Source organism: Trichomycterus rosablanca, chromosome 6 (assembly GCF_030014385.1).
Source record: "Trichomycterus rosablanca isolate fTriRos1 chromosome 6, fTriRos1.hap1, whole genome shotgun sequence".
In the NCBI taxonomy this organism is placed as follows: domain Eukaryota; kingdom Metazoa; phylum Chordata; class Actinopteri; order Siluriformes; family Trichomycteridae; genus Trichomycterus; species Trichomycterus rosablanca.
In genome coordinates, this window is record NC_085993.1 from 7,907,157 (window position 1) to 7,928,680 (window position 21,524).

The window sequence follows — 21,524 nt, forward strand, 5'->3', positions numbered from 1 at the left end:
ATGCAGGTCCAGCAGTGTGGGCAGCTTTACACCGATGGTCCTCTTTGCAGACTTGATGCGCTGCAGTCTCTTGGTGTCATGTTTTGTGACAGCGCTGCCCCACACTGTGATGGATGTGGTGACGATGGACTCTATGATGGCTGTGTAGAACTGCACCATCAGCTCTTGGGGTAGGTTGAACTTCCTCAGCTGGTACAGAAAGTACATCCTCTGTTGAGCCCTCTTGATGATGGAGTTGATGTTGCTGTCCCACTTCAGGTCCTTGGAGATCGTTGTGCCCAGGAACTTGTAGGACTCCACAGCCATCACAGTCCTGTCTAGGATGGTGAGTGCTGGCAGGGTTGGGGGGCTCCTCCTGAAGTCCACGGTCATCTCCACTGTTTTAGCTGTGTTCAGCTCCAGATTGTTCTGACTGCTCCAGAAGACAACCTGATCAACCACCCGTCTATAAGCAGACTCATCACTGTCACTGATGAGACCAATGACTGTAGTGTCATCTGCAAACTTCAGGATTTTAACAGAGGAGTCCATGGAGGTACAGTCATTTGTGTACAGCGAGAAGAGCAGTGGGGAGAGTACACAACCCTGTGGTGAAGTGGTGTTGGATGGGAGCTCGTTGCTGGGCTGTTCAAACCTGCAGTAGAGTCTGTTAAGGTCGTCGGCCAGTTGACGATCTCCCATTGTCTGTGTAGGTGGCCTTTTGTAGCTGGTGATGTTCTGCAGACACCTCCAGGCGGTTGATGGCTCATTTGTGGACATCATGCTGCTTAACTTGTTGGAGTAGTTCTTCTTTGCAGCCTTGATCTCTTTGGTTAGGGTGTTCCTTGCCTGGTTGTACAGCGCCCTATCCCCACTTCTATATGCTACCTCCTTAGACCGGCGCAGCTGTTTCAATTTGGCATTAAACCAGGGCTTGTCATGCGCTTGTATGTATTTCCGTTTTCCAATATTGGTTTTTGAAACGAATAACGACTCGTTTTCTTGTTTTTCAACTTTGGGATTTGAAGTAAAAAACGAATGACCAAAGGTACACGAAGCTGGAACCTTTTGTCTGGACTTGTTTTCGGAATTCTCTACAGAATACATTATTCTGCTGTTCATCTGACACTTTGAATCTGAACCATCTCCAAATAATTGAGCCATTATTATTCTTTTTACTAAGCAGCTCCTCCACCATCTCCATGCTATCATGGGAGTTTTACTTACAGAAATGTGTTCTGAGGGCAGAAAGAATTGGCGGTGGGGGGGGGGGGGGGCGAGTTGTGTTCAGTGAGTGAGAGGGGCGGGGCAGGTGAACATGCGCAGAGACAAACTGGGAGAATAGAAAGACGAACTGTGGGATCTAATTGGAACGCAACATGTATATCGATATAAGCGATATTGTCTTATCTTATATCGCGTATGAAAATATATCGATATTTTATAAAATCTCGATATATTGCCCAGCCCTACTGGCAAGTGATAAAAAACGGATGCAGATTGGACACGTGTCAGAGGGGGCATGTGCTGATGCGACTCTCCTTGATTAGATTGAGGGTTGTGCAAGCAGCAGCGTATTTACAGTCTGGAATTGGAAATGACTCGATTGGGAGATAAAAAGGGAAAATCCAGAAAAAAAACTACTTAAGTTCCAATTTTTTTTCTTGTTTTTTTCCTTTATGCATTTTCTCCCCTTTTTCTCCTTTTTAGCACGTCCAACTGCCCGATTGCGTCATGCTTCCTCTCCACCAATGCCGATCCCTGCTCTGATTGAGGAGAACGAAGCTAACCCACGCCCCCTCTGACACGTGGGCAGCATGCCGTATGCATTTTATCACCTGCACTTTGACGAGTGCAGTGCAGCTCAGCACTGTGTACGGAGAGACACACCCTGAGAGCACTCTTTTCTCATCTCTGTGCAGGCGCCATCAATCAGCCAGCAGAGGTCGTAACCGCACCAGTCATGGGAGAGAGACCCCATCCGGCTTAGTCCCGCCCAAATCTGAACAACAGGCCAATCATGTTCATGTGGCCGCTCAGCCTTAGCCAGTAGGCAGAGCTGAGATTCGATACGATGTATTCGAGATCCCAGCTCTGGTTCCAGTGTGTGTTTTTACCGCTGCGCCACCTGAGTGGCTTAAGTTCCAATTTTGACCAACAAGCTTTATTTAAAAAATTTTTTGGATCGTCCTGGTGCTTCATTGCAAATATCAGATGAACACAGATGTTTGTTCTAGTTATCAGTGATTTCCTTCTCCATGAATTCTATTATTATTTTTTTCATACTGTGGAGTCTGACCAATTAAGGATGGAGCGTCTGCGCCTCTTTTGATTTTTAGCAGGTCAGCTACTCCTGTTTGAGGTTTCCTCCTTTAATGGAAAATGGCTTTTACTCTGTAGAGTCATGAAGCCTTAGTAAAATTTTTGTTTAATAATCTAACAGGCAACAGAGGTTTTGGATTGGCCCTCTGTCCAGCATGTATTCCTATCTCCTAATGGCTCTGCACCCATTGCAACCCTGATAGGAGTGAAGCAGTTGTCTTGAATGCTGCAATGTATAAAGATCTTGTGGGTCTGTATAAACAGGTGTGTAAATATTAGGCAGCTTCTGTAGCTATCAAACGTTTTCTGGATGTAACCTCAGTATCTGAAGATCAAGGGCGAGCAGAAGTTTCCTCACTGTTTTCCATGCCATTCATTATTCTTCAGTCCTCTGAGACGTTCTTTATCCTCCATGGCATGGGGGCAGAAGCACATTCCTGAGTTTGTAGAACACTTTTTGTCCTGGCAACAAGCGACAAGAAGCTTGTGAAAGTCATTCACCCACATACACACACACACTGTATGGCCAAAAGTATTTGGACACCCTTATAAATGATTGAGTTCAGGTTTTCCAGCCACAGCCACTGAACTGAACCCACACACAAACGTACCAGACACCTGACTGTGAGCTTGCTGGACATCTTTTTCTAAAACCACAGGCATTAATGTGGGGTTGCTCCCACTTTAACAGCCTTGACTCCTCAAGATTTCATATTCATTGTATTTATGTGTTCCTTAGGGTTGAGTTTAGGGCTCTGTGTAGGCCACTGGAATTTCTCCACTCCAGACTGTTTAAACCACATCTTTATGGACATTGCCTTCCCCAAATTGTTGCCCAAAATTATGAGCATAGAATTTATCTAATATAATTTAATGTATACACCTGTTAGTGACTGGTGTGGCTGAAGCACCTGAACTGATAATTGGAATAGGTGTCCACATATTTTTGGTCACAAAGTGCACCTGTAATCACTCACTGACTAACTGTCTAAACCGCTTATCCAGTTAGGGTCACGGGTGGGGGGGGGGGGGGGGGGACGCTGGAGCCTATCCCAGCTTTTCAGTGGTCGCAAGGCACACAGTAACACCCTGGACAGGGCACCAGTCCATCGCAGGGCAGACACACACATTCACCTAAATTAACTTGACTGCATGTTTTTGGACTGTGGGAGGAAACCGGAGCTCCCGGAGCAAACCCACGCAGACACGGGGAGAACATGCAAACTTTGCACAGAAAGGACCCGGACCTTCTTGCTGTGAGGTGACAGTGCTACCCACTGAGTTCCCATGCCGCCCCACCTGTAATCAGTCATTTCAAATTCAGTTCATTTTATCCAGATGTGTAAAAGCATTCCCCTGGTCATAGATATACACTTACTGACTGTAGCTCTTCTGGTACTGTTCGTGTTTGTTTCCTCAGTTGAGCAACAAGCGGTCCAACAGTTTTCGGCGAGCGATCCAGCACGGTGGGAGGCAACTGAGAGGCTCCAGTCTGAAGGAAGAAGTGGGACTCGGTCTATCCCAGAGATTTGTACGACATGTAGCATATGAGACGCTGCCTAGAGAGGTGGATCGCAAGTGGTACTTTGACAGCTACACCTACTGTCCTCCACCATGGCTAATACTGACCATCACCATCGCAGAGGTGAGAAAATCATTAATGTAGTGGACTTCTGTAGCTACACCTACTGTCCTCCACCACAGCTAGTAAAGTAGTGGTACAGTTGTAATAGGAACTGTTCACCCTCTCACTTTGAGGGTATAATGTTGATGTGTATAAGTCTCAGTAAACAATTTAAAGAACATCAGTCCACATAATTTTGAGTTGAAATGGAAAGCATCTAGTTCTCTTAAAATTGTCCGTGTACATTATTATTAAACACACACACTGATCCACATCATCACCCTTCTCATTGTCCAGCGCCATCGATCAGCCAGCAGAGTTCAGCCATTGTCCTGTCGATTGCGTGTCTGTGTATCCACCCAGCCGGTGATAGCTGAGCTCAGATTTGAACTCCAGTGCCTGAGATCTCAGCACTGGTGGGCTAGCTTATTTTACCGCTGCACCGCCCAAGCGCTTCTGCAGGTCTAGTTAAATTTCATCAGGAGTATTTCAGTACACTCTTCCTGTGCTTCTTGGTCAAGAGTAATGTGCGCCGTAGAGTCTGGTCTTAAAGGTCCAAGTTGTTAATTGATGTTCTTATGATCTCTTGCAACTGACACATTTGTCGCCGTATTAATCAGGTCATCCTGTAAGCCTTTTGGAGTAACACACAAGTTTTTCTTTGATATCCTGGTGAGATTGCTAACAGGCGGGCAGGTCTGCAGCTGCACCAAAATTTTGGAACTTCTGGACAACGTCTTATACCCATTGCCTTTTTGGTGCAATGAATCCTCCTTCCTGCTTTTGTGAGCAGCTCCTTAGTTTTCAATATAGTTGCTACACACCTTGAATGCTTGAATCATTGGGTGGTGTTTATATAACACATCACAGCTGAAGAAGATGAAGGCTGGTTATTGAGTCTCAGTGGTTTAATCATGTTGTAACTAGGGCTGTCATGCGATTAAAATTTTTAATCGAGATTAATCGGGATTAAAAAGCCAAATTAATCGCAATTAATTGCAAACTAATAATTAAGCAAAATTTGAACAGTTATGCACATTTTTATTGCAAGAACCATTTCTAGATGCAACACCAGTGGTGTAACTAGGAGCTCATGGGCCCCAGTTAAAAAAAAAAAAAGTTGGACCCCCTCAACAAATTGCATATGCTGATGATAAGCAGAAATCATGCTTTCAAAATATTTTAATCTAATATTGTGCATCAATAACAAAACACAGATATGATTATTTCATAGATCTATTAAGAAAAGCTTTTAATACTGTGTTGTGCAGAAAAATGACTGGGAAATATTGTTATAAATTAAATTTAAATACCTATAAATACCTAAAACAATCAAGTTACCAGACATTATATAGAAGTTATTGACTGTAGCTATAAAAAGTGTTAATTAATACAGTCCATGTAAACGCTTAGTCCATATAAATATCAGATACAAATGTGTTTTTAAAAAACCTACAAACATCACAAATGTGATAAAATAACCTGAATAAACTGTAGAGATGAAACATTACGCAGTTTCACTTCTGTCTCAAACAGTACCTGAGGGAAGGGTGGCAGAGCTACGCGGTTTTGATGGACATGTCTAGCAGCCAATGGAGATACTCGTTACAGAGATTGCGTGATTTCATTCATCTTTTTATCAACATGTAAAAATAGTGAAAACCGCTAAAAGTAGTTTTTCATCGGACAGCGACGATAATTTATTACTTTTTCTGTTTGACTGCGCTGGCGGGTCACAAGTAATGCAGTTTAAAACAGAAGATACGGGCCGTATAAAACCAGATCCGGTGTCGACAGAACACCCCGGACTTTGGACATACTGCTATAAACAGTCCAGTGTGATCCATTTAACAGCAGTGTTTGTAAAGTTCTGTGTACAGGTTATGCGCTTTACATACAAATTCATCTGACATACAGTTCATTACCACAGAGACACATATGTACGAGGCACAAACAGCCAAATAAAAACAGATTAAAAATTTTAATCTTGATTAATTTTTTTAACGCAATAAAAATTTTAACGTGTTAATCGCGTTAATTAACGCGTTAAACGACAGCCCTAGTTGTAACCCAACTTTAGGTACGACAGGCTAGCAGTAGGTTTGAGTGATTGAATAACTGTTTCAGGCTCGGCGCTCAACAGACACAGTGGATTGTGTCTTAAGGGAGAAAAGGTTGAATAGAGTTTGTACTACTTGCCCCTGCTGGCTGGTTGATGGAAAGATGGATCATGTGACTTGGATTTATTGGATTTATTTGCATTTTCTTGTTCAGATGGTGGTGTTTATGTATTACGCACTTCACTTGGAGCGCTGGGTGTTTCAGATTTCCTCTCCATTCTTCTTAAAAGCCCTCTTCTGTACCATCCTCAGTGCAGGTCACAGGCCTGGGGCCGAGTAAAAGCAGAAGATGAACACAAAGCATAGTGTGACTCTTCTTATGTGGTTTGGCTCTCTGTTAGAATCCACTGCTGGCTGGTGTAAACAAAGCTGGCAAAGACTTCACATGTCTTAGAGGGGATGTGTGCTGTCCTTCACCATAGCTAAAAATATGTAAACATAATAATCGCAAAACTACAGAACACAGTGTTCTTCTGTTTGGGCTTTTGCTACCACTTAATGCTCTATAAATGTATGATAAAAATTTTTACTTGAAGAATAGCAATAAAACAGAATGACTTCTGGTGCTGAGGAGACTTTTAAAGATGGATCATGTGACCTGGGTTCATTTGCATTAAATGCTAGTTTTCTCATTCAGATGGTGGTGTTTATGTATTACGCATTTCACTTGGAGCGCTGGGTGTTCCAGATTTCCTCTCCATCCTTCCTGAAGAGCCCTCTGCTGTACCACCCTCAGTGCAGGTCACAGGCCTGGCGCTACCTCACCTACATCTTTATGCACACCGGGTAAGCGCTAGAACTATCCACAGCTATCGTACTCTAGCATCTGATTAAAACCAGTAGATTTTTTTTCACCCTGTGATGTTACCAGCCTTGCTAGCATTAGACATACTAATTATACAATTGCAATCCAAATACACTGCTTCAAACAAGCATGCTAAGCAACGTTAGCCTTATTTAGCCCACTGAACAAGTAAACAAGTGTGGCAAATGAGTGATCTTTTCAAAAATTAGCTCACACAGGGCTATGATAATGGTGTATCAGATGGTAGAAATGCTAGTATTAGTGTATGTGTGTGTGTGTGTGTGTGTGTGTGTTAGGATTGAGCACCTGGGTTTAAACATGGCCATGCAGCTGTTGGTTGGTGTTCCTCTGGAGATGGTCCACGGAGCCACCAGGATCGGCCTTATCTACCTGTGTGGAGTTCTCGCAGGTGAGTCCATCATACACTCAAACCACACCCACTTCCATGATACACTCATACCAACCACACCCACTTCCATGATACACTCTTAACAACACACACTTCCATAAAACACTCATACCAACATCACACACTTTCATGAAACACTCATACCAACCATACACAGTCCACCATGATACACTCATACCAACTATACACAGTCCACCATGATACACTCATAGTAAATAGAAAGACATTTGGGATGCGGCGAGGGTGGCGACAGCCGTGGGTGACTGGGATTAGGTGTACAAACACAGTAAGAGCATCACAGGCTTAGATAATCATGGTGTGGATGGTGATTATTACCGTCAGTGCTGTTATTACACTGTAGAGGTTTAAAGTGTGGAGCCGAGCAGCTTTGTGTACGTCTGCCCTCAAATCTGTCTGCCCTGTAGGTGTGTACTGTATGTGTGTGTAGCTGTGAGTAAACGTGTGTACAAGTGTATGTGTGTGTGTGTGTGTATGTGTTGTGTAAAAATGCGTGTTGACGGGAATGTGTAAGTGTGTGTTTGTGTGTGTGTGTAAATCTTGAGCTTTTAGGGACTCTGTAATTACAGACAGTGTTTCTGCTTTCATCTCTGTGTGGAACAGCAGACGCTGTGGCTCAGATTTACGATCAGGAGATTTTACTTTTGAATCATTCTGTCTAAACCTTGCAGTAGTTTATTCACTGTGATATGATATGACACCTGACCAGAAACTTGCCGGGCATTCCATTCCAAAACCTTGGGCATTAACATGTTAAACCCCACCTCCCTTTTTTTTTCACCTTTCTGAGAAGAATTTATGCCCATTCAGTCAAAAGAGCATTTGTAATTTTAGGAATCAATGTTAAACGAGAAGGTCTGTCTTTGGAACTAGTTTCCAAGATGTTCACATGGGTTGAGGTCAGGGTTCGGTCCAGGCCACTGGTGTTTCACCACACCAGTAATTTTGTGCAAGGGCAAAATCATGCTGGGACAGAAAAGGGCCTGTTCTAATAATGTAAAAAGCAATTTGGCAGGTAGAATTGGTGCAACACCCACAGTCTCAGGTAAACACACCTAAACTTGTATCGAATCTCAGCTCTGCTTGCCGCCTAAGGCTGAGCGGCCACATGAACAACGATTGGCCTGTTGTTCAGAAATGAACCGGATAGGGTCTCTCTCTCTCATGACTGGTGCAATTACGACCTCTGCTGGTTGATTGATGGCGCCTGCACAGAGATGAGAAAAGAGTGCTCTCAGGGTGTGTCTCTCCGTACACAATGCTGGGCTGCACTGCACTCGTCAAAGTGTAGGTGATAAGATGCATACGGCATGCTGCCCACGTGTCGGAGGGGGCGTGGGTTAGCTTCATTCTCCTCATGTAGAGCAGGGATCGGCATTGGTGGAGAGGAAGCATGACGCAATCGGGCAATTGGACACGCTAAAAAGGAGAAAAAGGGGAGAAAATGCATAAAGGAAAAAAAAATATATATATATATATATATATATATATATATATATATATATACAGTGTATCACAAAAGTGAGTACACCCCTCACATTTCTGCAGATATTTAAGTATATCTTTTCATGGGACAACACTGACAAAATGACACTTTGACACAATGAAAAGTAGTCTGTGTGCAGCTTATATAACAGTGTAAATTTATTCTTCCCTCAAAATAACTCAATATACAGCCATTAATGTCTAAACCACCGGCAACAAAAGTGAGTACACCCCTTAGTGAAAGTTCCTGAAGTGTCAATATTTTGTGTGGCCACCATTATTTCCCAGAACTGCCTTAACTCTCCTGGGCATGGAGTTTACCAGAGCTTCACAGGTTGCCACTGGAATGCTTTTCCACTCCTCCATGACGACATCACGGAGCTGGCGGATATTCGAGACTTTGCGCTCCTCCACCTTCCGCTTGAGGATGCCCCAAAGATGTTCTATTGGGTTTAGGTCTGGAGACATGCTTGGCCAGTCCATCACCTTTACCCTCAGCCTCTTCAATAAAGCAGTGGTCGTCTTAGAGGTGTGTTTGGGGTCATTATCATGCTGGAACACTGCCCTGCGACCCAGTTTCCGGAGGGAGGGGATCATGCTCTGCTTCAGTATTTCACAGTACATATTGGAGTTCATGTGTCCCTCAATGAAATGTCACTCCCCAACACCTGCTGCACTCATGCAGCCCCAGACCATGGCATTCCCACCACCATGCTTGACTGTAGGCATGACACACTTATCTTTGTACTCCTCACCTGATTGCCGCCACACATGCTTGAGACCATCTGAACCAAACAAATTAATCTTGGTCTCATCAGACCATAGGACATGGTTCCAGTAATCCATGTCCTTTGTTGACATGTCTTCAGCAAACTGTTTGCGGGCTTTCTTGTGTAGAGACTTCAGAAGAGGCTTCCTTCTGGGGTGACAGCCATGCAGACCAATTTGATGTAGTGTGCGGCGTATGGTCTGAGCACTGACAGGCTGACCCCCCACCTTTTCAATCTCTGCAGCAATGCTGACAGCACTCCTGCGCCTATCTTTCAAAGACAGCAGTTGGATGTGACGCTGAGCACGTGCACTCAGCTTCTTTGGACGACCAACGCGAGGTCTGTTCTGAGTGGACCCTGCTCTTTTAAAACGCTGGATGATCTTGGCCACTGTGCTGCAGCTCAGTTTCAGGGTGTTGGCAATCTTCTTGTAGCCTTGGCCATCTTCATGTAGCGCAACAATTCGTCTTTTAAGATCCTCAGAGAGTTCTTTGCCATGAGGTGCCATGTTGGAACTTTCAGTGACCAGTATGAGAGAGTGTGAGAGCTGTACTACTAAATTGAACACACCTGCTCCCTATGCACACCTGAGACCTAGTAACACTAACAAATCACATGACATTTTGGAGGGAAAATGACAAGCAGTGCTCAATTTGGACATTTAGGGGTGTAGTCTCTTAGGGGTGTACTCACTTTTGTTGCCGGTGGTTTAGACATAAATGGCTGTATTTTGAGTTATTTTGAGGGAAGAATAAATTTACACTGTTATATAAGCTGCACACAGACTACTTTTCATTGTGTCAAAGTGTCATTTTGTCAGTGTTGTCCCATGAAAAGATATACTTAAATATCTGCAGAAATGTGAGGGGTGTACTCACTTTTGTGATACACTGTATATACATACAGTATATATAAAAAAAAACACCTAAACTAGCCTTTTAACAGTTACAGATCATTTATTGGGTGATTTTTATAACTTTATTTTATTTTATCAACTGCTTTATCCTGATCAGAGCCGCAGTAGTTGCTGTTCCATCAGAAATGACTGGATGCAAAGCAGGAATGGGTTAGCAGGAATGGGTGAGACAGCTGTGCCAACCAAGTACCACATTTAATGGTGAAAGTGTTAGTGTGAAATTCCTCCAGGTCTGTGGTCAAACAAAGCACTTTGTGTTAGATTTAGTGAGCCTGCAGCTTACCCAGCCGTTCTCAGCCTTGGTTTTGAGAACTCGCCTACGATGTGAACGAGGTCATAGGAAATTTGTACTCAATTTGTATTGGAATTTTTAAAGCAGTAGAACTGAGGGTGTCATATTAAATTATTTTGGATTCTGCAGACACACCTCTCATTACTGATGCTCATATCTGTCTGTTTTGTCTGCAGGTTCTCTCGCAGTGTCTGTGTTAGACATGGCTGCTCCTGTGGTTGGATCATCAGGGGGAGTGTACGCCCTTGTCTCTGCCCATCTGGCCAATGTCGTCATGGTAACACACACTAACTTATACAGTTGTAATGTGCAACTGCAGTGTTATATAATATACAGTAATATAGTGTATTCTTATGAATAGCATCAAAAAGGGACCCCCACTGGCCAGATAATATTTGGGTGGTGGGCCATTCTCATCACTGCAATGAGACTAACATGGTAACAACCTGGACTGTGTTCTGGTATGAATACAGCAGGTGCAGCAGTGTTGTTGTGATTTTTTTATATATATTTTGTGAATGCATTTTCTCCCTTTTAGCGCATCCAATTGCCCGATTGCATCATGCTTCCTCTCCACCAATGCCGATCCCCGCTCTGATTGAGGAGAACGCAGCTAACCCACGCCCCCCTCCGACACGTGGGCAGCAGCCGTATGCATTTTGTTACCTACACTTTGACGAGTACAATGGGGATCAGCACTGTGTCTGGAAAGACACACCCTGACAGCACTCTTTTCCCCGTCTCTGTGCAGGCGCCATCAATCAGCCAGCAGAGGTCGTAATTGCATTAGTTATGAGAGAGAGACCCTATCCGGCTTAATATCCCACCCCTATCTGAACAACAGGCCAGTCGTTGTTTATGTGGCCGCTCAGCCCAGTCGGCAGGCAGAGCTGAGACCTGATGCGATGTATTCGAGATCCCAGCTCTGGTGTCCCAGTGTGTGTTTTTACCGCTGTGCCACCTGAGCGGCCCTTTGTTGTGATTTTTAAAGAATGTTGTGAGTGGACAGTTAAAGTCACACAGTGTGTGTTCATCTTTCCCAAGTCTTTAATCAGTGAACACTTTCTGATCACAGGATGCTGGTGGCTTTATATTTTTGGTTGGATTGCTTTTCTCCTCCAAGCATTGACCCAGATTTTCCTCCCAGGTGTTTAAAAAGAAACTAACAACACTGTTGTACCTGCTACACTTATACAACACACTCTACCATGTCTATATCATGTTAGTCCAAGTGCAACACCCAAACATTATCAGGTCAGTGGGGGTCCCTTTTGATTGATAAATAGGGTACAGGGTTGCAAAGTGTACAGAGCAAGAGATGGGCTATAGTCAGTAATTGTATATCCACAATGTTTATTTGTATGATGTATGTACCAGTCCGGTGTTCCTCATAAAGTTCTTGGTGAGTGTACATGATGTATAATAATATACTCAAGTATAGTGGATTATAGCATGAAGCATAGCATGGTGTAGTATAATGTAGGGTAGCCCTAGGGTAATATAGTATAGTGTTATAGTGCATAATATACAGTGTAATCATATAGTAATTGCCACGCCTTTTTAAGGGGGTCTTACAGATTAAAAAGGCATGCCTCCTTTAGTATGCCAGGCACAAAGACCACGGCTCCTGTATTATGACTGCCAGGTACAAACACCACACCTCCTTTAGTAGGACTGCCAGGCACAAAAACCATGCCTCTTTTAGTAAGATTGCTAGTCACATTTAAGTGTGGGATCTTAAACATTCCATACATTCCAGTTTATTGTTGTAATGTGCAGTGTGTGTGCGTGTGTGTGTTTGTCATGCACAACACCTCCTCACCTTTCCCATGATGCACTGGGCTCTGACCTTGCAAGAATTGCTGTTAAAAAGCTTGCTCATGCTCATCAAATATTAATGGCCTCGTTTACCTATCACTACTCAGCAACACACACATACACACACACACACACACACTGATAATGTGTCAGCATTGCTGTGTAATCAGGTCTCGGGTTGCAAACTGACCTAGAATCAGGACTTCAGGATCAGGACAAATCTACTGTGGCAAAAATATATACAGCAACAATATGATTCATTTAGGAGTGTAGAACGTTTTATACTGATTACTGTTGGATTCCCTGTTCCCATATGATGGATAGTTTGTTGTCTTGTGAGGGATAAAGAAAGCATGACAATTCATTGTAACCAGAGGCATTTCATCCACAAGGAGCGCTAGAATGTTTTAAGATTAATTATGTACCTCGATTGTGAATTTAAAATAATAAAATAATTATTCATGTCTCATGGTGTTTGGTTACACAGCTCAGAGTCTTTCTGCATTCTGAGCCAATTACAGTTAATTTAGCGTTTCACATCAGCATATTACAAGTGAAGATGCTCAGCTGGCAGCAGTTTATTATGCTTCCCCAACACAACTTGGATCCGGGCTTGAATCCCAGCAGTGCTATTGGCCAGCCGGGTGTCCCCACAGGCATGATTGGCTATGCCAAAGCCCTGCTATGGATTGGCACCCTAGCTGTACCTGCCTTGCACACAATATAGCTTAGCAATGTGGAAAATAAATCGTTTAGTTATTAAAATGTATATAACTGTGTGTTGGATGGTATTGCTAGGTAGAACAAAGATCTTGTTTTAAAACACTTATAGCTTCAAAAATCCTAACACAGTAAAAAAGTTAAAACATGACAAACAATTACAAAAAATATATATATATATATATTTAAACATATATAAATACACCATTTATTTTTGCGAACTCTTTTGCTCCACCTAGTGGTAAAAACACGCCACGCCACTACATTTGTAAGCATTTGTAACACACCAGTGCACAACCAGTCGTGTTGTTTTTACTAAACATTTCTTCAGTGAGTGAATAATAAAAAATAAATAAAGTGATTCAAAGGATTATGCATAATGAATGGAAGATTAATCTTGCAGGGCCAGTAGTTATTCTCTTTATGAGGTTTGGCATCTGTAAAAAGTGATTAAACTACTAGACTGTCACCAGTTCTGAAATCAGGAACGACCACTCACACAGTTTTCCCGAAACTTGCATATTTTTTAATTGGCCAAGGTAAAAATCTGAAACTGCTAAGTCTGGCCAAGTTTAAAAACCGTTTATTTTGAGTGAAAAGCTAAAGGGGATTGAATGAGAGTTGAGACTCTTACTGGAACCTGTGAACAATCACTTCTCTCTTTCTCTGTACAGAACTGGTCTGGAATGAAGTGCCAGTTTAAGCTTTTCCGTATGGCAATGGCGCTGGTGTGCAGTAAGTCTCTTTCTGTTCTCTCAGCACTCAGTGTCTGTCTGCTTTGTGTAGTCATGTTTCAGCAGTATGGTGGTGCCTGTGGGCTGTCTGTCGATTGGTTGGTCGATCAGTAATGTAACTGAGCCTGTAATAATCTTTTCATGTTCCTCTCTTTACCAGTGAGTGTGGAGTTTGGCCGAGCCGTATGGTTGAGATTCTACCCCCCTGCCGTGCCGCCGTGCCCGAATCCGAGCTTCTGTGCACACCTGGGAGGAGTGGGAGTGGGGTTGACTCTGGGCGTGGTAGTCCTGCAGAACTTTGAGCAGCGTCTACAGGATCAATTCCTGTTTTGGATCTTCATCAGTGTGTATGGTCTGTTCATCATCTTTGCTTTCTTCTGGAACATCTTTGCTTATGACCTGCTGGACGTTAAGCTGCCACCAGCACCTGAGCTATGTGTGTGTGTGTGCACCTAGCTCGCACGTAACCAGTATAACGATATGTAGGGTTACAGCTAGCATGTGCCAAGTGTGTGTATGTGGGGGTTGTTGTTTCACCACGTAACCTTTAATCTTCCTAGCTATTTGTGGCTTAAAAACCAAATGCAAGGTACCTCATTCTACAAAAAAGTGTGTGTGTGTAAAAAGTGTGTGTGTGTGTGTGTGCTTAGTGCCTAAACTGCATCATTTTTGTGTGCTCTCCAAAAAAAAACAAGGGATGCAGCAAAACAGAATGCAGAATTGCAGGCTGGAGAAAAATCACAGTGGTGCACAGTCTCTAAAGCTGCATACAAAACCTCATAGCAAAAAAGTGAAAAAATGAACACACATTTGAGGTCAAAAAGTGGATTTTTCTCCCAATTTAGTAATTTCCTTCCATGCTGGCTGAAATGAACCACAGACTGGCACAAGCCCCCTACAAAATGTGTGAAGTGGAATCTTACAGAGAGCCACACTATGTATGGAAAGTCACGCTATGCCCTATGTGTTTCTCCACCACTTGTGTCGGTGCCTAGATCAGCTAGCAGGAGTCACTGTTGCAGCAGCAATAAAGAGAAACCCTATTTGATCTTTCCTCCCTCAGGCACAACCAATTCACAACCCATAGCAGTGCTCAGACTGCATCTTTTCACCTACATGAGGCGAGTTCATATGCGGATCAGCTTTGTGTACGGAGCCACACCCTGATCAAGGCATTTTCACTCGACTCTGTGCCAGCAGAGGTCATAATTCGCTCAGTTACGAGGTCCCTGTCTGGCTCCCTTCCTGTATAAACAACAGCCAATTGTTGTTCATGTGGGCACCCAGCCCAGCCGGATGGCAGAGCTGAGTTTCAAACCGACGAGTTCGGAATGTCAGCTCTGGTGTGCTAGCGTGTTTTATCGCTGCGCCACCTGAGCGAAATTGCCTTTTTTTTACTGTGTTTTTTTGGGTCAAAAATATACAGACAGAAACTTAGATATTTTATGTGATAGTGTAGAAAGCTGTTTGTGACATTGCCTCTTAAATCCTCATCATTGATCAATATTATTGACTACAGCGGGTGACTCAGTTTCACTGCATCCATTAAAAAGCACCTTTTTGCCAAGGTCAGCAAGAAGACTTAGACTGTCTCTTTATGATGTGAGAAGAATGTCCAGATGGTCAGATGTAATCCAGAAGACCACCAACAGAAACCTAAAATAGAAACCTAATGAAACACGGTGGCTTTGTCCACAATCTAGCCAGATTTACTTTGCCATGTGGTTAGAGGCTGCTGGGCAAAAAAGAAGTCTCTGCTCCAAAATCTGCTCCGTGAAGCTCGACTGAAGCTTGCAGATGATGGCATTGACAAAGAAAAAGCAGGAGGAAGATTTCCTTCTTGCAGAGCAGCCTTGGATGGTGCAGCTGTCTATCATGCAAGCCCACCACTGCTGGTTCCCGGGTTCGAGTGGCAGTGGTGCCCCTGGCTTGGTTAAACACCTTACAGACTCATTTGGTCATATCTGAGAAAGAAACAGTCGGATATCATTTCATTGCTTATGGAACAGTGATCAAGGTGCCTGCACATGTGGCAGAAAGAATACTTTGGTATAGCGTGTTCCTCCATGTATGTATTTTACGACAGTATGTTAGAAACCACCACCAGCTGGTGAAAGGAATATCCCGATAGCTTCACACATGTTGATGAGGGTGTGTGCTAGCATGCAGTCATTCCTGACTTGTATGGATGTCACGCATGAGGCCAAGGTTGAAAATGCAGTTGGGATGAATTTGTCTTAAACAAAATGTATTATAAAAACACTGTCTGGTCTAATTAGTCACAAGTTCTACATGACAAACTTGAAAACATTTAAGTGACAAACTTTTTCAGCTTGAATTAAATGTATAAAGGAATATAAATATAAATGTATAAGGGAAAAGGTGTCCAAATTTGCTGAAATTACATGTTGCAGCTTAAAAAACAGATCTCCTGTATTATGAACAAGCCAAGGTGTTTAGCATCTGAGTCTTTACGTTTACAGTGGAGCTATGAGGCTAATGTAGCTAATAAGCAAGGACATCTTAAGCTAACAGTTTATCATTGTGCTTCCTAATGAACAGATTTCCTGCAGAGCCTGTCAGTCATCAGGAAGAAAGCTTTGGAATGTTTTCTTCCTCTTTTCACCTAATCCAGCTGTTTTCAATTGGAGCTTATCTCTTTTTCTTTTTTTTTATATAATTTTTTCCAATTTTCTCCCCTATTCTAGTCGTGTCCAATTACCCTGATTGCGTCCTCTATACTGATTTGGCCCTTCACCGCTGACTGAGGACGCCTCTCAACTGACATTCGCCCCCTCCGGCACGTACAGTCAGTACAGCATTGTTTACCTGCATGAGTTGAGTTCATACACCGACAGGCACTGTTTACGGAGGGCCACACCCCCATCAGCATTATTCCTCAGCCCTGTGCAGGCGCCATCAGTCAGCCAGCAGGGGCCGCAGTTGCACCAGTTATAAGGACCTGTGATCCGACTTTCTTACCCTCTAACCCTGAACAACAGCCAATCGTTGTTCATGCAGCCGCCCAGCCCAGTCGGAAAGGCAGAACTGAGATTGGATACAATGTATTCGAAACCCCAACTCTGGTGCACTAGCGTACTTTACCGCTGCGCCACCTGAGCGGCGCTTATCTCTTTCTTATTGAGCCGAGGGCCGCTGCTGCCACCCTCGGCCCTGATCGAGCAGGAATGAGTCTGTCATGCACCCCCTTGAACATGTGCACAGAAATTCACCTGTTAAGGGCGACGTCTTACTCTGCAGTATTGTGTGTATAAAGCCATGCATTGCTGTCTGTGATTAGCTGCCTCGTTGCAGGCACGGGTTTATAGCAGAGCTGAGAGTCGAATTCGAGAGGTTAGGATCTCAGCAATGATGGGCTACCACTGTGCCACTTGAGCAACTAAAAACATTATTTCTAACAATTATATTCTGCTTACTATCTGGAGGAGTGATTCAATATGATTACCAACCAATTTAACATTTGTTTTAACTCGTGTTCTCCACCATGTCCTTCACAGCCATTAAAATACAATTTATTTAGTACATATTATTTATTTAAAAAATGAAATAATTAATAATACATGATCTACCAACACAATTCTGAATTTAACAGACACAGTTGCCCTTGTCTGAGGGAGAGAAGGTCGGATGGGTAACCTGCAACAGTCTGTTTGAGGTGTCACAGGTAGCAGAAGAACACAAAGTAGCATAGTCCTCTGTATGTACCGAGATTTTCTGTAAGAACCTGATACGGCCAGTGCCTTCAGACATGTCAGAAGAGGCGTGTGTAAGCCTGCAACCCTCCTCGATCTGAAACAGTATTCAACAGAATTCAATAATTAGTTATATTTAAGTTATATGTTTTTTTTTAAGTTATATTTTGTTATATTAAAATATTAGGTTGCCTAAAACTTTTGTCTGTATAGTGTATGTTGGCCTCATAGCTACAAATCTGTTCCATTTTTAGAGCCAGTACACCAGCGCTAATATTTACCCAGTGTTCCTCCATGCCTGTGTGATCCTGCGTTAGCGACACTGTGTGATTAACATGATGTGACTTCAGTGGATGTTATATTTTTATAAATCATAAGAGTTAGATGAGAGAACAGCTTAGTGCTCAGTCATTTTATTAACATGCCTGAAAATATGAATCCCAGCTCTTCTGGGTTTATGCCTTGTTCTAACATATCTTTCCCAGCATTCATTAGCTCTACTGATGCTGTTTACCAGGAGTGATTGTACCACACTGGATTTCATGCCTAGATTTCATAACCCAGCGCTGCACATCTGCACCAGTATACACTGTTATGTAATGGAATATTTAATGTTTGTAATTGGAGCTGTAACTGTGGTAGACACTGGAATAATGATGATGTGTGTTCTGTCTAATGCAGTTCTGTATCTGTGTGTGTGTTTGTGCATTATAGACAGTGCTAGTGCACATTTAAAATGGGCATTGAAAGTAGGCATGTGCAGGTATGACATTGGAATTATTAGTCTGTGACCTAAATTTTAAATTAAAGAAGTGTTTCTACCTACCAGCTTTTTTAAAGCCGTATGTCTGGCCAATTCGACCACATGTCTACAAAATATATGGCAGCTTGTTTACTTTCTGTCAGAAGTCGGCATGTTGTTTAACGTACAATTCATTTTTCATATACACTGATGGGCCAAAACATCATGACTTCACCTCACCACAAACGCTAACAATGATGGGCTGGTCAGAGAAGCGTTGGGCTAACAGAAGTTACTTGTGGTACACATGTTAAATGCAGCACATATGACGTCATTAATAAGTATTTATGTAGCATTAATGTAACCATGAATTTAGACAGCTGACTGAGAGTAAACAATCTGCCTTATCCAAATTTACTCAAATTACCTTTCAAATCACAATTATGTACAATGTTTGTCCAGAAATGTCTAATCAGGCACTTGGATGGTGCATTGGTCACCACTGCTGCTGACCTGGCTGGGTGTCCAGACAGACAGAATTGACCAACCGGGTTTTATTGTTGCTGTACAGTTGCAACCTCTGCTGACTGGTCGAGGTGCCTGATGGATGATTTGCAGACAGTATAGCATGACTGTGTTGGAGGGAAGTGTGATAGTCTAAGCTCTCATCAGCCAGCGCAGGGTGGTTGAACAAGATGGGGAAATGCTCAAAAAATGTCCAAAACAACAAAGATCACTTACCTTTATACCTGCATCTTAAATGATGGGGAAATTATTTTAGGATATAAAAAATGCTTCCTTCTGATTGAGCCACAGGGTGGTCATAATAATCAAAACATCCACAATAACAGTATTGTGCTTTGAATATTGTGATACATTATCTAGCCTTTAACTCAACACATCTGTGTATGTCTTCATGCCTTCTAGTGACTGGGTTGGAATTTAGGTCTATGCACAAGCATTTATCACAGCAGCAAGACAAAACTGATCCAGTTACAGATGTTTTCTACTGTTTAGTTACCAGTGTGTGAATTTTGATTCCTCGTAGACTTACTGCTAACCTCAAACATTAAAGGCTCAGATATTGAGAGCTGTTACCTCATGCTAACTGCTGTTCATGCTCCATGGCAGAGAAACATTTGGTTTTAACCATAACTGTTTTATCTATTTTTTTAACATGTTAATGCTCAGCGATGTAGCTGTTATCTGAGGCTATGCACTACAAGCTAATCCAGACTCTTACTGAATCTATTTTATCGTGCATATTTTGTAGATTTGATGTGTAAATATTAAACTCATTAAACATTTTTTATGATAAAAAAAAAGAAGCATTTCTGGTGTTTTGTGTGAACTGTGTCCGCATCTGACCTTCTGTGTTGGGTTGAGTTTGGGTTTGGTTGAATCCTCTGAGGCTTAGAAACGACAAAAACACACACACAACTTCCTTCTTCTGTCCTATTTTAAGAAATCTATGCAAAAATAGACAGCCATGCACCCATCAGCACTATTATACACACACACACACATTTAGTTTAACAGAATAGAATAGAATGCCTTTATTTGTCATATATACACCATAACATTATGACCACCTCCTTGTTTCTACACTCACTCTATTTTATCAGCTCCACTTACCATATAGAAGCACTTTGTAGTTCTACAATTACTGACTGCAGTCCATATATTCTCTACATACCTTTTTAGCCTGCTTTCACCCTGTTCTTCAATGGTCAGGACCCCCACAGAGCAGTTATTATTCAGGTGGTGGATCATTCTCAGAACTGCAGTGACACTGACATGGTGGTGGTGTGTTAGTGTGTGTAGTGCTGGTATGAGTGGATCAGACACAGCAGTGCTGCTGGAGTTTTTAAAAACCGTGTCCACTCACTGTCCACTCTATTAGACACTCCTACCTAGTTGGTCCACCTTGTAGATGTAAAGTCAGAGATGATCGCTCATCTATTGCTGCTGTTTGAGTTGGTTCTAGACCTTCATCAGTGGTCACAGGACGCTGCCCACGGGGTGCTGTTGGCTGGATATATTTGGTTGGTGGACTATTCTCAGTCCAGCAGTGACAGTGAGGTGTTTAAAAACTCCATCAGCATTGCTCTGTGTGATTCACTCATACCAGCACAACACACATTAACACACCACCACCATGTCAGTGTCACTGCAGTGCTGAGAATGATCCACCACCTAAATAATACCTGCTCTGTAGTGGTCCTGTGGTGGTCCTGACCATTGAAGAACAGCATAAAAGGAGGCTAACAAAGCATGCAGAGAAACATATGGACTACAGTCAGTAATTGTAAAACTACAAAGTGCTTCTATATGGTAAGTGTAGAAACAAGGAGTTGGTTTTAATGTTATGGCTGATCGGTGTACATATACAGGTGTACAGTAAAACAAAATTCTTTCTTCGCATATCCCAGTTTGTATAAGCTGGGGCCAGAGCACAGGGTCAGCCATTGTACGGCGCTCCTGGAGCAGCGAGGGTTAAGGGCCTTGCTCCAGGGTCCAACAGTGGCTGCATGGCAGAGCTGAGATTCGAACTCTCAACCTTTCGGTTAATAGTCCAAAGCTCTACCCACTAGCCTACCACTGTCCATTATTTAGTATTTAAGAAACAAGGCTGTCCAACACTTTTCCTTATGGAGCTGCTTTTAATCGGACATGAACTGCTGGTTTCAGGTCTCACCATATCATTTATTCAGGTTTTGACGTTAATTCTGTTTAAAGGCATTCATATCTGAACTTGCAAACCCGGTTACATCTCAGCTTTACCTCAATGACTTCTTATTTTTCCTGAGGAATTTACAGCAACAGCAAGTCTCCTGGGCCCTGATGTAACAAAACTCCCCCATACCTTCATACCTTATGCCAAGTTTGTTGTGGGTTTTCTAAAAATGTTCTGGGGCAAAAACATCCACTCAGCAACTTTAATGATTAATTTAGAGTGTTTTTTTTTTTTAGTGATAATGACTTTTCTGTGCCCATAGGGCTAATTTGATTTTACCCATTAAATGTATATCGAAAAGTGGACTCTTGCCGAGGTCT

General features: G+C 42.7%; 1 protein-coding gene across 2 annotated transcripts in view; it reads left to right on the forward strand.

The window, feature by feature from the left end:
* Positions 1–14,614, forward strand: part of rhbdl3 (rhomboid, veinlet-like 3 (Drosophila)) — a 33,699-nt gene extending 19,085 nt beyond the window's left edge. The window contains exons 4-10 of one of the 2 annotated variants that reach the window (XM_062996568.1): positions 2,273–2,292; positions 3,727–3,946; positions 6,683–6,831; positions 7,147–7,259; positions 10,917–11,017; positions 13,953–14,013; positions 14,173–14,614. In XM_062996568.1, coding sequence (XP_062852638.1) covers positions 2,273–2,292; positions 3,727–3,946; positions 6,683–6,831; positions 7,147–7,259; positions 10,917–11,017; positions 13,953–14,013; positions 14,173–14,468 — 960 coding nt within the window. In that variant the 3' untranslated portion in view covers positions 14,469–14,614. Of the gene's footprint in view, positions 1–2,272; positions 2,293–3,721; positions 3,947–6,682; positions 6,832–7,146; positions 7,260–10,916; positions 11,018–13,952; positions 14,014–14,172 lie in introns of both variants that reach the window. The other variant, XM_062996566.1, reaches the window with a different exon arrangement.
* Positions 14,615–21,524: the final 6,910 nt, after the last annotated feature.